This window comes from Dipodomys spectabilis, unplaced genomic scaffold (assembly GCF_019054845.1).
Source record: "Dipodomys spectabilis isolate Male_0828 unplaced genomic scaffold, ASM1905484v1 ptg000174l, whole genome shotgun sequence".
NCBI classification, from domain to species: domain Eukaryota; kingdom Metazoa; phylum Chordata; class Mammalia; order Rodentia; family Heteromyidae; genus Dipodomys; species Dipodomys spectabilis.
The window spans coordinates 2,609,627-2,622,318 of record NW_024870851.1 but is presented as its reverse complement, the minus strand read 5'-3'; the positions used below and the strand labels follow the sequence as shown (position 1 = coordinate 2,622,318).

The following is a 12,692-nucleotide window of genomic DNA, read 5'->3' as shown; positions in this document are numbered from 1 at the left end:
GCCAATGCCCAGGTCATTAGTTCAAGTACCAGGACCAGCAACAAAAATAAAACAAAAAGACTGCTGCTAGGCACCAGTGGCTCACACTCGTAATCCTAGCTACTCAGGAGGCTGAGATCTGGACCATGGTTCAAAGCTAGACTGTGAAAGAAAGTCCATGAGACTCTTAACTCCAATTAACCACCAAAAAAAGCCAGAAGCTCAAGTGCTAGTGCCTTGAGGAGAAAAGTCCAGGGACAATACCCAGGCCCTGAGTTTGAAAGTGTGTGTACGTGTATGCGCGCGCGTATGTGTGTGTGTGTGTGTGTGTGTGTGTGTGTGTGTGCGTGTGTGTGTGTGTGTGTGTGTGTGTGTGTGTGTGTGTGTGTGTGTGTGTTTTCTCTCTTAGGGCCCTCAGGAATACATAAAAACACACAGGAAACAAAAACCTAAGTCATCCTAATACAATTATTATTTTTGTCTCTTACTAACACTAGAGGTAAAGACCCCAGGAAGAGACCCTATCTGATTAACTGATTTCTGTTCTGTATGTGATTTTCTGTAACCCCACTAGACAAAGAAAACATACAAGCACAAAAAAAGAATAAAAAAAAAAAAAAAAAGAAAAGAAAACATATAAGCACATCTAACCCAACAATGTCAACCAAGGATTTTATAGAAAGGCTTATGGGATCTTTACATCCTCTAAAATAGCATATTAGCTTTTTTGAGAAATTACCATTTGAGGAAGACAGACATTCTAAGGTTTCATCCTATTCCCAGGAGTCTATGGCCATAAAAGTTGTTAAAACAAGTACTATTTTCCTAACCTCTCCACAAAATGCAATGCAAATATTAAACTAAAAGATCTTATATTTCTTTAACAACTCTCTAATTTTCATGAAACCACTTAAAAGATTCGTTACCTAATTTTCATGTAATTGAGAAGTTTGTAGTTGAGAAGAGGAACCATAGTTCATCCTTGACTCGATAAAGACTGACTATCTTTGTCAAGGCTAAATTAGTATGAGTAAACAATACAATCTCTATTCTTGAATAGTCCAGACTCTATCCAAGCAGACACAGCATACATACTAGTGCAATGTAAAAAGTAGCATATTCTAGCTGTATGATCAAAACACTATGTGAGAACATAGAAGACTGGAAAGAGAGAGGGGAATTTGACATAAAAGATACTGGAAGTAGATGTACAAGTCGTTATGTCGAAAACGAACATTACAACTTTGGTGGGGGGGGACGGGGAGGATTGAGTGGGGGGGGAAGATGGGAAGGAGAAACAAAGGAGGAGGCTACAATGCTTGATAAGAAATATACTCACTATCTTGCCCATGTAATTGTAACCCCTCTGTACAGTATTTTCACAATAAAAAATAAATAAAAAAGATATTGGAAGTAATAAAATATAAAATACTTTACTGTGGTCAATTAGAAACAGAGGTATTAACAAAAGCACAGAAACAATATAGTGACAGAAAATCCTAGAACATGCAGTTTGAAGTTCAATTAGATCCAGAAAAGGCTCATATCATAGACAAAAGTAATGGAGAACAGCACCAGACATTTTTATCGAGACTTGTAAATGGCTTTGGAGATCCCACTAAATTGTTTAGACTTTATCCTGTAGACAGTGAACGAAAGCTATAAAAAAGTGAATGGTGCAATCACATCACATCTGTATTTTATAAAGATAAACTAAGGCCCAGTGAAGACTGAAAAAAAAAAAGAAGGTAAGAGACTGAAAGAAGAGAAACAGGACCCTATATCAATCTCTAGACCTAAACTAAAATCCAAACACTTAAAACTTACTCATCTTACATTTTAGAATGGAACATCAGACATTAAAGTCACTTGTCATTATTCCACTTCAGTTTGGTATTAAAATTACAACAGGAAGTCTTTAATTTCACAAAATTTAAGGAAACTTTATTTCATTCTTTTGGCATTTTAAGTAAACAAAAGATTTAAAGTATACTTTATGTAAATACAATCCTTATGTTAAGTATAGTTCAACAAGACCAACTATCAAAATATTTTCTAGCCTGCTTTAAATTTTAAGACATTTTTTTGGGGGGGAGGCCGTGGAGTGTATTCATGGAGGTGGGAGGGAAGGGATGGCAGGGGAAAAACAAAGGAGGAGGCAACAATGCTTGATAAGAAATGTACTCATTACCTTGCCCATGTAATTGTAACCCCTCTGTACAGTATTTTCACAATAAAAAAAAAACTTACTAAAAAAATAAAATAAATTTTAAAACTTTTAATAGAAAAAATACAATTATCTTCTACATAAATTTGACAATGCTTACATTTTCCTTCTCTTCCTTTAAAGAACAAAATTAAACTTATGTCAGCTAAGAATTTTTTTGACAAAACAGTAATAAAGTAGATATTTAGTCATGAGTGAACCTGTCTACTCAATAAACTGCTCAAAAATAAACTATTTAACTGACAAGTGTCAGTAAAATATTGCCCAAGTCATCCCTCTTCAGATCTAAACCGTTGTATCATTTTCCCAGCATTTCAGCCATTAAATAAAAAGAAATAAATCTAAGATAAAATTATGTATTCTCAATTTCTGTGAATAAATATAAGATGGAGGGCTTACAAAAAAAAAAAAACACACCTAATATCAGGTTTAATGGTACACAGCTGTAATCTTAGCACTTAGAAGGCTGAAGCAGGATAATCTCAGGTTCTAAGCTATCCCAGGCTACAGAACATGACACTGCCTCCAAAAAAGAAAAGTAATGAAGCACTACATAACCCCAAGATTGCATTATAATTACTAAACACTGTGCCTAGCATAAAATCAATATACACTAAATGAAGATATGCCATTTTAAAATTACAAAGAAAATAGAGATGGCGGATAGAAATAAATACAATAAAACTGCCTTGGGGTTATTAGAGCCTCCTAACAACAAAATAAAAAAAATTAAACCCATTTGCATCCATAATTCCATAAAGAATAAGCCCCAGATATTTCAAAACTATAAAACTGTCTAAGCACACTCATTTGTAATAAAAATTTTCTCAGCCTTATACCAATGGAACAAAGTACACTACATACCAAAGAAAGGGATAATTATAGGAAATTACCTGACAAAGTTATGAAACAGTTGACTTGGAAACACCATAAATAAAAAGAGACATTAAAAACACACAATCCAGGTAAAAACTTAAATATATATATTGGCTTAAGAGCAAGACAACCTTCTATAAAAGTTTATAAACAAAACAAAACAAAAAGCAAAAGCATTTTTCAGTAACTCTCACATTCTTATTGGGTAAATATCAGAGCAGCTATCATGAAAGCTGATGTTGTTGTAAAAAGTTGTAACAAGGCATGCTAATTCTCTGAAAACATAACCAACAAAGTACAAAGAACCAGAACCTACATTAGCCCTGGGTGGTTGATAGTACCCAGTGATGCTGCTATAACAATTCATTATATAGAAGAGCAGTATCCAATGCAACTGGTTGTGAAAATGATGGGTGTGGGGTTGAAAAAAAAAAAAAGAAAGTGTAGCCGGGCACCAGTGGCTCACGTCTGTGATCCTACTTACTCAGGAGGATGAGCTCTGAGGATCACAGTTCAAAGCCAGCCCAGGCAAGAAAATCCATGAGACTCTTATCTCCAATAAACCACTAGAAAACTGGAAGTGGTACTATGGCTCAAGTAGTAGAGTGCTAGCCTTGAGCTGAAGAGCTTAGGGACAGTGCCCAGGCCCACAGTTCAAGCCCAACAACAGACCAAAAAAAGTCTATCTTCTTAGTACATATGGAAAAGGGGAGGGGGGGGGGGAAGAGTAAGGGAAGATTCATAATAGTTGTATAGCATTTTGGAAAGATAAATTTCAGCCCCCACAGATAGATTTTATAAAGACAGAAACATGCAAAGGAAGAATGTAACTGAAACTAAAAACAAGTATGAAGCTAAAGTAGACTCGAACTAAAAACCATTCTTAAGCAAATACTCAAGTAAAATCTTCAAGAAACATTGGAAGAACTCAAACAGACTTCAATAAGTTGGTTACAATGACTGTAGGCTTTTTTGTTATTTTATTTTGTTTGGCAAGACTAGAGATGGAACCCAGGGCCTTGTGAATGCTAAGGCAAGCAACTCAACCACTGAGCCACATCCTAATCCCATAGGTCTTATTTTAAGTAACTGTAAAAACGTCTTTAAAAAAAAAATAGGATTATATTCACTTTTTAGTTCATATTTACTTGTTAAATTGGTGAACACTAGATTTATAACAAACATTAAGCAATACTTCTCATATTTTCTTGCTCAGTTTATTTCACTCAAATACAAATGAAATTAACCCATAAGTTCACATTTGGACAACTTAAGAGCTGCTACTCTCTATTTCTTGGTTTATCACAAAACACAGCTTTTAGTAATAAAGTATTAAGAAACCTTGCTGTAACATCATCTTTGGGAGTCTGTATTGCAGGACATTGTAGGTAAGTTCATTTTGTGATTAGACCTCTTAAGCACTATACTAAGGGTAAACAAATACCCTTAGTTGGGATACTTCGATAACAAATTCAATATTCAAATTATTTAAACTCCATCTTCGATGTCACTGATTGGCTTAAGACCTCCTTACTCTTGAAATACCAAACTAAACTAGCATAAATTTGAACTGCATGTGTGTATTTTAAACATACACTTTATACAATGAGGTATCCTGAATTCAATTTGAAAACAGAAAATGGACATTAATGGAACAACTAGGAAACTCCAAATAAACTCTGTAGTTAGTAATAGCTGATCAATGTTAATTTCCTCGTTTGGACAAACACTAATATGTTAGTTAACATTGGGGAAGCTGGATGAAGGGCGTGAGGTAATTCGACTGTGTTTCCAACTTCCCTGTAGACCTAAAATTATTCCACAATATAATTTTTAAAAACACAATTACCAAAAAACCCTCATGTCCCTCTCATGATTCCCAGTGATTTGAGTAATGAAGTATTCTCTAAGTCCGTTTTTAAATGGAAAAAATAAACTTGCCTCATTATACTTGGAGATGCAATGAAAAAAGTCTTGAAATTCACTTGTGAATCAGAAAACAACTTTTTCCCATCAGAGTTCAGGGAAACATACAAACTACTCCTACCACCTTTACTCACAGTGAGAATATCTATACACAGGTACAAGAATTTCAAATATACACTTTATAGTTTTGGTAGCAAAACTTTATTTTAAATTTATTTTGATTGGCAAATTATAAGGTGTCTGATAAATCTCAATTTCCTAGATTGATTATAGTTCATGTTTATCTGGTTAGAAAGGTATTCCCAATAGGGATTTGATACTTCAGGAAAAGACTTAAACAATGCTATACAAATATATCTGGCTACAAATATAGTTGGCTAAAATTGAAGAGAAGAGTATTTCTACTCCTGGCAGTGAGACTTAACATGCATAACATTTTCAACTTTAAGTTCCTTCTTCACTTCTCCCCTCCCCCATCTGTAAGCTGACACCTAAACCTAGTAAATTAAGAGCTACAAAATTTTTTTGTTTGAAATGTAAAAAATAAAGGTAGAAGAAATGTTTTTCAACTTTACTTGTGCAATGATTTAAGATAACCAAAACATTTATTTTGAAACTTGGGGAATAGAGTTTACCAGAGGGGTTTACTAATTTCTAGATTAAAAATATGATACTTCTCAACAATGTTATGCTTTATATTTTAATCTGTTTACAACGGCAGATATCGAAACTACTCACATCATCCATAGTATAGTGTGAAATTACAACTATAAGTGTATTTACCAATAATGTAGTTTAATCAAAGTATTTGCTACTATACCAAATATTAAATCTGTATCAATTATAAACCAACTATAGTGCCTATTCAAAACATCACTACATAGACCAATTCCTATAATACACCTCAAGAAGTCTGACTGAGGTTTTCAACTTTAATAGATTAACACTGCTAAAGCTGCAGAAACGACCCAAAGTAAAATCCACAATTAAACCTATAATCTTACTAATTTTGTATTGTTATAACTTTGCCACTCCTCCCCGTCCTACACTTACACCATGGAAACAGTTCAAAAAGAACCCCACCATACTTAACAGAGTAACAGTCACAGTAAAAATAAGTTTTGACGACCTATCTCTATTTTAAGTATTGAAAGCGTTAACATGCATGTAAATAAAATTCTTGTACTTTGTCTGCAATGCTAATATTCATTTTCAAAAGCTGAAGTATTATCATTAATAGTCTCTATAGGTCTCATCTTACTTAGGAAATCTGGTGCAAATTTGCAGTGGTGTGCACAGTGAAATTCAACAATTTTGAACGGTCAGTAAAAAAGTGAAATCCCGCATACAAAAGACTAGTCCAGAGAATAAACCCTTTTCTTAAGGATCTCCGACTAAACTCCGATCTAGCAACTTCCAGAAACTGCAGGCCCTGGCTCCGTGGCTGCTACAGCCCGTGGCCGGCAGGTTGTGCTTGAGCAGCAGGGCTCCAAGAAGGAGTCCTGGAGCCCAGCTCAGCGATTGCTCAAACATCCATTTTGGAGAGCTCGCCCCCTCCCTCCCAGACTTCATTTTGTCCGGAATTTGGAACGAGGGCCACCGTGACAATTCTGAGAAAGCCCGGGCTTGGCTCGGGATCCAAACAGGGCCGGGCAAGGGCAGGGAAGGCAGGGCGCGTGTGGCGGCGGCGGCGCGCGCGGGCGCCCATTTGGGCGGGCAGCGCAGGCCCGGGATGGCGGGCGGGCGGGAAGGCGGGCAGGCCGCGCGCGGGACTTACCGCTCCGGCGGCGGCAGCGGCGGCAGCGGCGGGGGCCCCGGCGGCGGCGGCGGCGGCCGCCTCCTCGTCGTCGTCGCCCGGCGATGGCGGCCCTATCTTGCTGCAGGTAGCGGCCAGCAGAGCGAGCGGTGACGGCTGAGTGTCCTACCCCCGAGGGGCGGGTTCAGAGAGGGAGACAGGGAGGGGGTGGCGGTTAGGGCCCGGCGCGCTCGCACAGGAAGTGCGGCCCGAGCCTGGCCTCGCCGCGCCTCGCCTCGCCTCCCTGGCCCGCGGCGCCCCGGCGAGCCCGCCCGCGCTCCGCTCCGGCACCTTCTCGGCCCGCGCTCCCCGGTGCCCGGTGGCCCGCCCGCTGGCTCGCACGCACCCGGCCCGCGGCGGCGGCGAGAAGCGCGCCGGGTCCCCTCCGCCCGGAACCCACCCCGGGAGGGCGCGCACACTCGCACACTCACACACGCACAAAAAGGCGGCGGGCGGGGGAGCGCGGGCGGGGTCGGAGCGTTGGCGCCTCGGGCGGGCAGCTCCCGGGGCGGGGGAGGGGAGGGAGGCGCAGGGAGGGGGAGGAGGGGAGGAGGGAGGGGAGAAGCGAGGGGAGGAGAAAGCGGCGCGAGGGGGGAGCCGGGCCGCGCTCCGCCGCTCCTCACCTGGGCCGCCGCCGCCGCCGCCGCGCCGTTTCCGTGTTGCTGCTGCTGCTGCTGCTGCTGCTGCTGCTGCTGCTGCTGCTGCTGCAGATACTCGCCGTGGCCGCCGCCGCCGCCGCCGCTGCTGCCGCTGTCCACGTCCAAGGCAGCCATTTCCTCTTGTTTCACGGGCTTTTCGGGAGCTGCGGGCACAGCGGGGGGGGGGGGGGGAGGAGGGGGTTGGGAGGAAGGCGGGCGCGCGCGAGGGAGGGGGGCCCGCGGGCCGCGGCGCGATTCCTCCGCGCCGGGCCGAGGCCCCTTCCCTCCCCCTCCCGCCCCCGGCGGCGGCGGCGGCGGCGCGGCGGCTCCCTCCTCCCCTCCTGCTGCTGCCCCCGCCCGCCGCGGCTGTAACCCTCCTCCTCCTCCTCCCTCCTCCCCGCGCTGCCCCTGCCCCCTCTCCTCGCCGCTCCTCTCCTCCCCTTTCCCTCCGCGGCGCTCGCTCCTCTCGCACCGTCAGTCACTCACACACGCCCGCCCGCCGCCCGCGCCCGCACACAGGGGGACACGCTCCCGGCGGACCGCGCCGCCCGCCCCGCACCTGGCGGGCGGACAGCGCTGCCGGGCTTGAGGGCTGGGCCGTGGCTGGCGGGGAGGGCAAGGAGGCGGAGGGGAGTGCGGCTTTCTGCCTCTCGGACACTCGGTCGCACATTGGGGCCGGGAGGAAGCGGCGGCGGCCCCGAGCAGGCTGTGGTCGGCGGCGGAGGCAGCAAGGGTTGCTCTCTCTCGGCTTTACGTACCGGTCATAGTGTGTTTAGGGCACCTCAGGCGGGGCTCCCCGCCGCCTTACACATGGTGAGGAGCGAAGGCGGCAGCGACGGGAGAGGATGCGGGAAGCGGCGGCGGACACGGCCGGAGCGGTCCGGGGATTTTTTTTTTTTCCTATTTTGATTGACTGTGCGGGAAACACAAAAGGTGGAGCCTCCAGCCCAAAAGGGGGGAAGAGGGTGACAGCCCGCCCGGAAGTCCCGCCCCTCTTCTCCGCTCTTATTTGCTTCCACGCTCTCCATCGGTTGCGCTCATTGGTCCGGACGCTTGTCCGTCGATCCGCTAGGCAGCGCGCTTCCTGTTTGCCCCCTGGGTGGAAGGAGAGAAACAATAAGCGGCCGAGGCGGAGTACGTTCTCGGTCAGCGGCTACGGCTCGCGCGTTACCCCGCTGGGCCCGCCTCGGTCGCCGGCTGCCGCGGCCAGGCCTGGGCGCAGGCCTCTTCCACCTGCCTGGTTTTCGGAGCAGGCCGCTCCAGGCTGTCGGGGAGCTGATCTGGGGAGGAAATCCTTCCCCGGTGGCTTGGGCCGCACTCGTCGTCCCCTCCATCTCGGCAGAATGTCCCCAGGGCCTCGCGCTCCCGGAGCTGCGACTTCCCGGTGCTGCCCGGAGGCCGCCGCCGCTCCGCCCCGGGGCTGCCGCCGCTGCTACTGAGCGAAGCAGACCCGCCCCACGAGCCCGGAGGGAGGGCGCTGGTATTGGGGGGAGACACCCCCTTCCAGGCCGGAGGAGGATTTTCTCACACGTTCGGCTCTGATTCACTGTCGGAGCCATCTCTTTCCCATCCCCCCCCCAGCTTTCCTACCCCCACCGCACACACTTCGGAGTGCCCTGGAGGCTGGCACTTAGAGCCAGGGAGAAACCTCAAATCCCTTCACACCCGGTAGGAGAGCTGTCATTCTGGCCCGGGCAGATTTAAAGCAGACTTTCTATGTAGCGTGTATACGTCCAATGAGGCAGAATCCATTTTTTAATCAATCATACTCATATTGTTGCACACATATTATTCCTTGCTGCTTAATCTTGAGAATTATAAGTATCCCCAGGAAAAGCCCATCAGCAATTGCCAACATTTTTTTAAGATGGTGAATCTCATTGAAGTATCCCTCCTTTGGAACAGTTTTAGCTATTTTTAACGTTTACTAGGTTTAACATTCTTTCCTTCTTTGGCATCCTTGCTAATCTTGCTGTGATCCTGGGAGGAAATGCACAGGTTTTGTGTTCAGCCAAGTAGAAGAGACATCTCTGCCTATTACCCTTAGATAAGATTGCCAAGAAACAGGTTAGATTTAAGCAGTGGAAACAGTCCCTTTCATATCCCTTTCATTAGAAATTTGACTCAAGCAAGAATTAGTGTTCCATTATTATGATGATTTTATTTTGTGTAATAAGTGAAGTTGGGCTGTGGGAGGAGGTTTTAGATCTTTGTGTGTACTAAGTAAAAAATTCTTAAGAGGCAAAGTTTGCTTCTCAGTTCCAAAACATTTAAATTTGTCACCTAGGCTCAGTGGATGAGAAGGTATGGTTACCTAATAAATGACCATGGAACTGACCTAAAAAAAAATAACAACCATGGGCTGGGAAGGTGGCTCAGTGGTAGAGCACTTGCCTTGCATGCCTGAGGCTCTGGGTTCGATTACTCAGCACCACATAAGCAAAAAAAGAAAAATACAACCAACATGCAAAACAAGACTGGAAATTCTAAGTCCAAGAATAAAACTTAACTTTTAATAGAAATTGGCCTCATTTAACTAGAAGACTTACTTTGAAAGTTGAATAGTACCATTTTACACTTGAGTGTTTAAAGGAAAATGAAAGTCATAGATTAAGCTGGTGGGTAGAAAAGAGAATGACTGGATTAAAGGGCAGGACAGAGATGTAAGTAAATGGGCCCACAGAAAGGGAGTTAATATTGCTATGGTCACTCTGTTCTGGCCTGGTTAATGTTGGACAGAGGGTAGCTCATTCCTTGAAAGAGATATGTCAGGAATTTTCATGTGTTTTTCCAAGAGTAGGGATATTGCATGTCCATTTTGCAAAGGGTCATTCCAGTCACCATAGTGAGCAAATAACTTGGTCATAGGAATTAAGTTCATCTCTTTTTGATGCTAATTGCCAATGACAGGAAGAAATTACTTTCATCTTTTTTGGTCTGTAGACCATTGTGATATACAAAAGCAAAAGAAAATAACATCCCTGAATTAACCATTGGGCTTTGGATGCAAGGCTCTTAAGATATAGATAGAGGGCTGGAAATGTGGCTTAGAGGTGGAGTGCTTGCCTAGCATGCATGAAGCCATGAGTTCAATTCCTCACTACCACATAAACAGAAAAAGTTGGAAGTGACACCGTGGCTCAAGAGCTATCGTGCTAACCTTGAGCAAAAACAGCTCAGGAGCAGTGCCCAGGCCCTAAGTTTAAGCCCCAAAACTGCCCCCTCCTCCCAAAAAAGATTAGATAGATAGACGATAATATATATACATATGTGTGTGTGTGTGTGTATATATACATATATATATATCGCGAAAGCACCTCTCACTACAGTCAGATTCCGAAAACCTCAGACCACACTAGAAAGAAAATTGCTTTGGAATATCTAAAGATGGCTGAATATGAAAATAGATTCTTGAAAGAAGGTTTTCTAAACCTATTGGAGTCAGATCTTGAAGTATAGCTGGGCATGTAGCTCAAGATAGAGTGTCTGTCTAACATGCACAGGGCCCAGGTTTGATCATTGCACTGCTAAACTGTGTACACATATATTAAAAAGAAACAAAGTGGGCTTGGAAGGTGGCTCAGTGGTAGAGTGCTTGCCTTGCATGCATGAGGCCCTGGGTTCATTTCCTCAGCACCACATAAGCAGAAAAGGCTGGAAGTGGTGCTGTGGCTCAAAGTGGTCGAGCACTAGCCTTGAGCTGAAGAGCTGAGGGACAGCTCCCAGGCCAAGAGTTTGGGCCCCACGACCAGCAAAAAAAAAAAAAGTATACTTTGTTGAAAGAGATTTTCTTAGTAAAAGGCTGCCTTTCAATAGGACCTAATACAATATCTAATAGGAAATCAACATCACTTAAGCACAGTGCTGGATATTATTTATATGCTCTTCCCAAGATGATTTGAGAAATCTCACATAGAGAGATATGGGTGTCACTTTATTTTTTTACCTTATCATCATCACCTTCCTTACTTAAAGTGTTAATGTAAGTTTGTTCGTTTGTTTTTATTCTTTGGAATGTAATGAAAGTGGAAGGTCCCTAAAGGTGACCTTAAGGTGTAGCTCAGATGGTAGAGCACTGCTCTCCCAAGTGTGATGCCCTGGGTTCATTCCTCAGTGTCACAAAATGGAGGTTTCCAAAGGTATCTAAGCACCCATTGACTTGGAGTCTTTAACTGCTTTCTCCTTTACAAAGAGATGATTTCACTAACCCTGCTTGATCTGTATCTGAAAAGACCTACCTACCCACTGTGTATTAAAAACCAGGCCATCCAGATTTACTGGACCACAGCTGGGACAATTCCCTTCAGGGCACAGTACAGTTTCTACTTCTGTATTTCTTCAGTTTTGAACATCTAAATTGACCATATAAAGTTGCTAAAATTAACTTTCTTTGTAGCCGAAAAGGTGGCAGTTTTGCATAGCTCAACCTAATTCAGTATCTCATGAACATAACTTTTGTTGCTAGGATGGGTCTACTACTTTATTTTTCCTTTTGTACCAATCCTTAGGTTTGAACTCAGGGCCTTGAGCTTTTTGTTTGAGGCTGGCACTCGACCACTTGAGCCACAGCTCCACTTCTGGCTTTTTGGTAGTTTTATTAGAGATAAGAGTCTCACAAACTTTGCTGCCCAGGCTAGCTTGAAATTCTGTTGCTCTATCTAGGATTACAGGATAGAATCACCAGGCTACAGGTTTCCTACTTTCATTTGCCTAGATCTCTAACCATGTTCACATTGGTTTCAAGAATCTTAATTTGTTCCTTGTAGTTACATAATCACTGTCATATTTCAGCATTTAATTTGAGGTATACTTACACTTCATATTTTATATCTTCTCTATTTTCTCAAAAACATACTTCAGAAGCTCTATCTTTGCTAGCCTTGAGCTGAAGAGCTGAGGGACAGCACCCAGGCCCAGAGTTCAGGCCCCACGACCAGACCCCAAAAAAAAAAAAAAAGAAAGAAGCTCTATCTTTTTAAATCTACTAAAGATAGAGGTGACTTTTTTTTTAAGCTTTTACCATTGACCAAGTAGTTAATATCTTTAATTTTATTTAATCCTCAGAAACCTATGATATAAATATTAGCGATATATTTCATTTTACAGATGAGGAAACAGGTTCAGTGAGGTCATGTCACTTTAATAAGTGACAATTCAAACCCACATCTGTCAATTTCTCCAATCAACATAAATCCTAAATAATCATTATTAAAGATTCTCCTACCCATTATCTGAAAAATAAAAAGATACA

At 43.4% G+C, this 12,692-nt stretch overlaps 1 protein-coding gene across 2 annotated transcripts in view; it reads right to left on the bottom strand.

The window, feature by feature from the left end:
• The window catches only part of Sp3 (Sp3 transcription factor), a 60,417-nt gene extending 52,131 nt beyond the window's left edge, over positions 1 to 8,286 (bottom strand). Inside the window, exons 1-3 of one of the 2 annotated variants that reach the window (XM_042694040.1) lie at positions 8,200 to 8,286; positions 7,427 to 7,605; positions 6,786 to 6,929 (exon numbers count right to left, since the gene is read on the bottom strand). In XM_042694040.1, the coding sequence (XP_042549974.1) occupies positions 6,786 to 6,929; positions 7,427 to 7,605; positions 8,200 to 8,206 (330 nt within the window). In that variant the 5' untranslated portion in view covers positions 8,207 to 8,286. The remainder of the gene's footprint in view (positions 1 to 6,785; positions 6,930 to 7,426; positions 7,606 to 8,199) is intronic. The other variant, XM_042694041.1, reaches the window with a different exon arrangement.
• Positions 8,287 to 12,692: the final 4,406 nt, after the last annotated feature.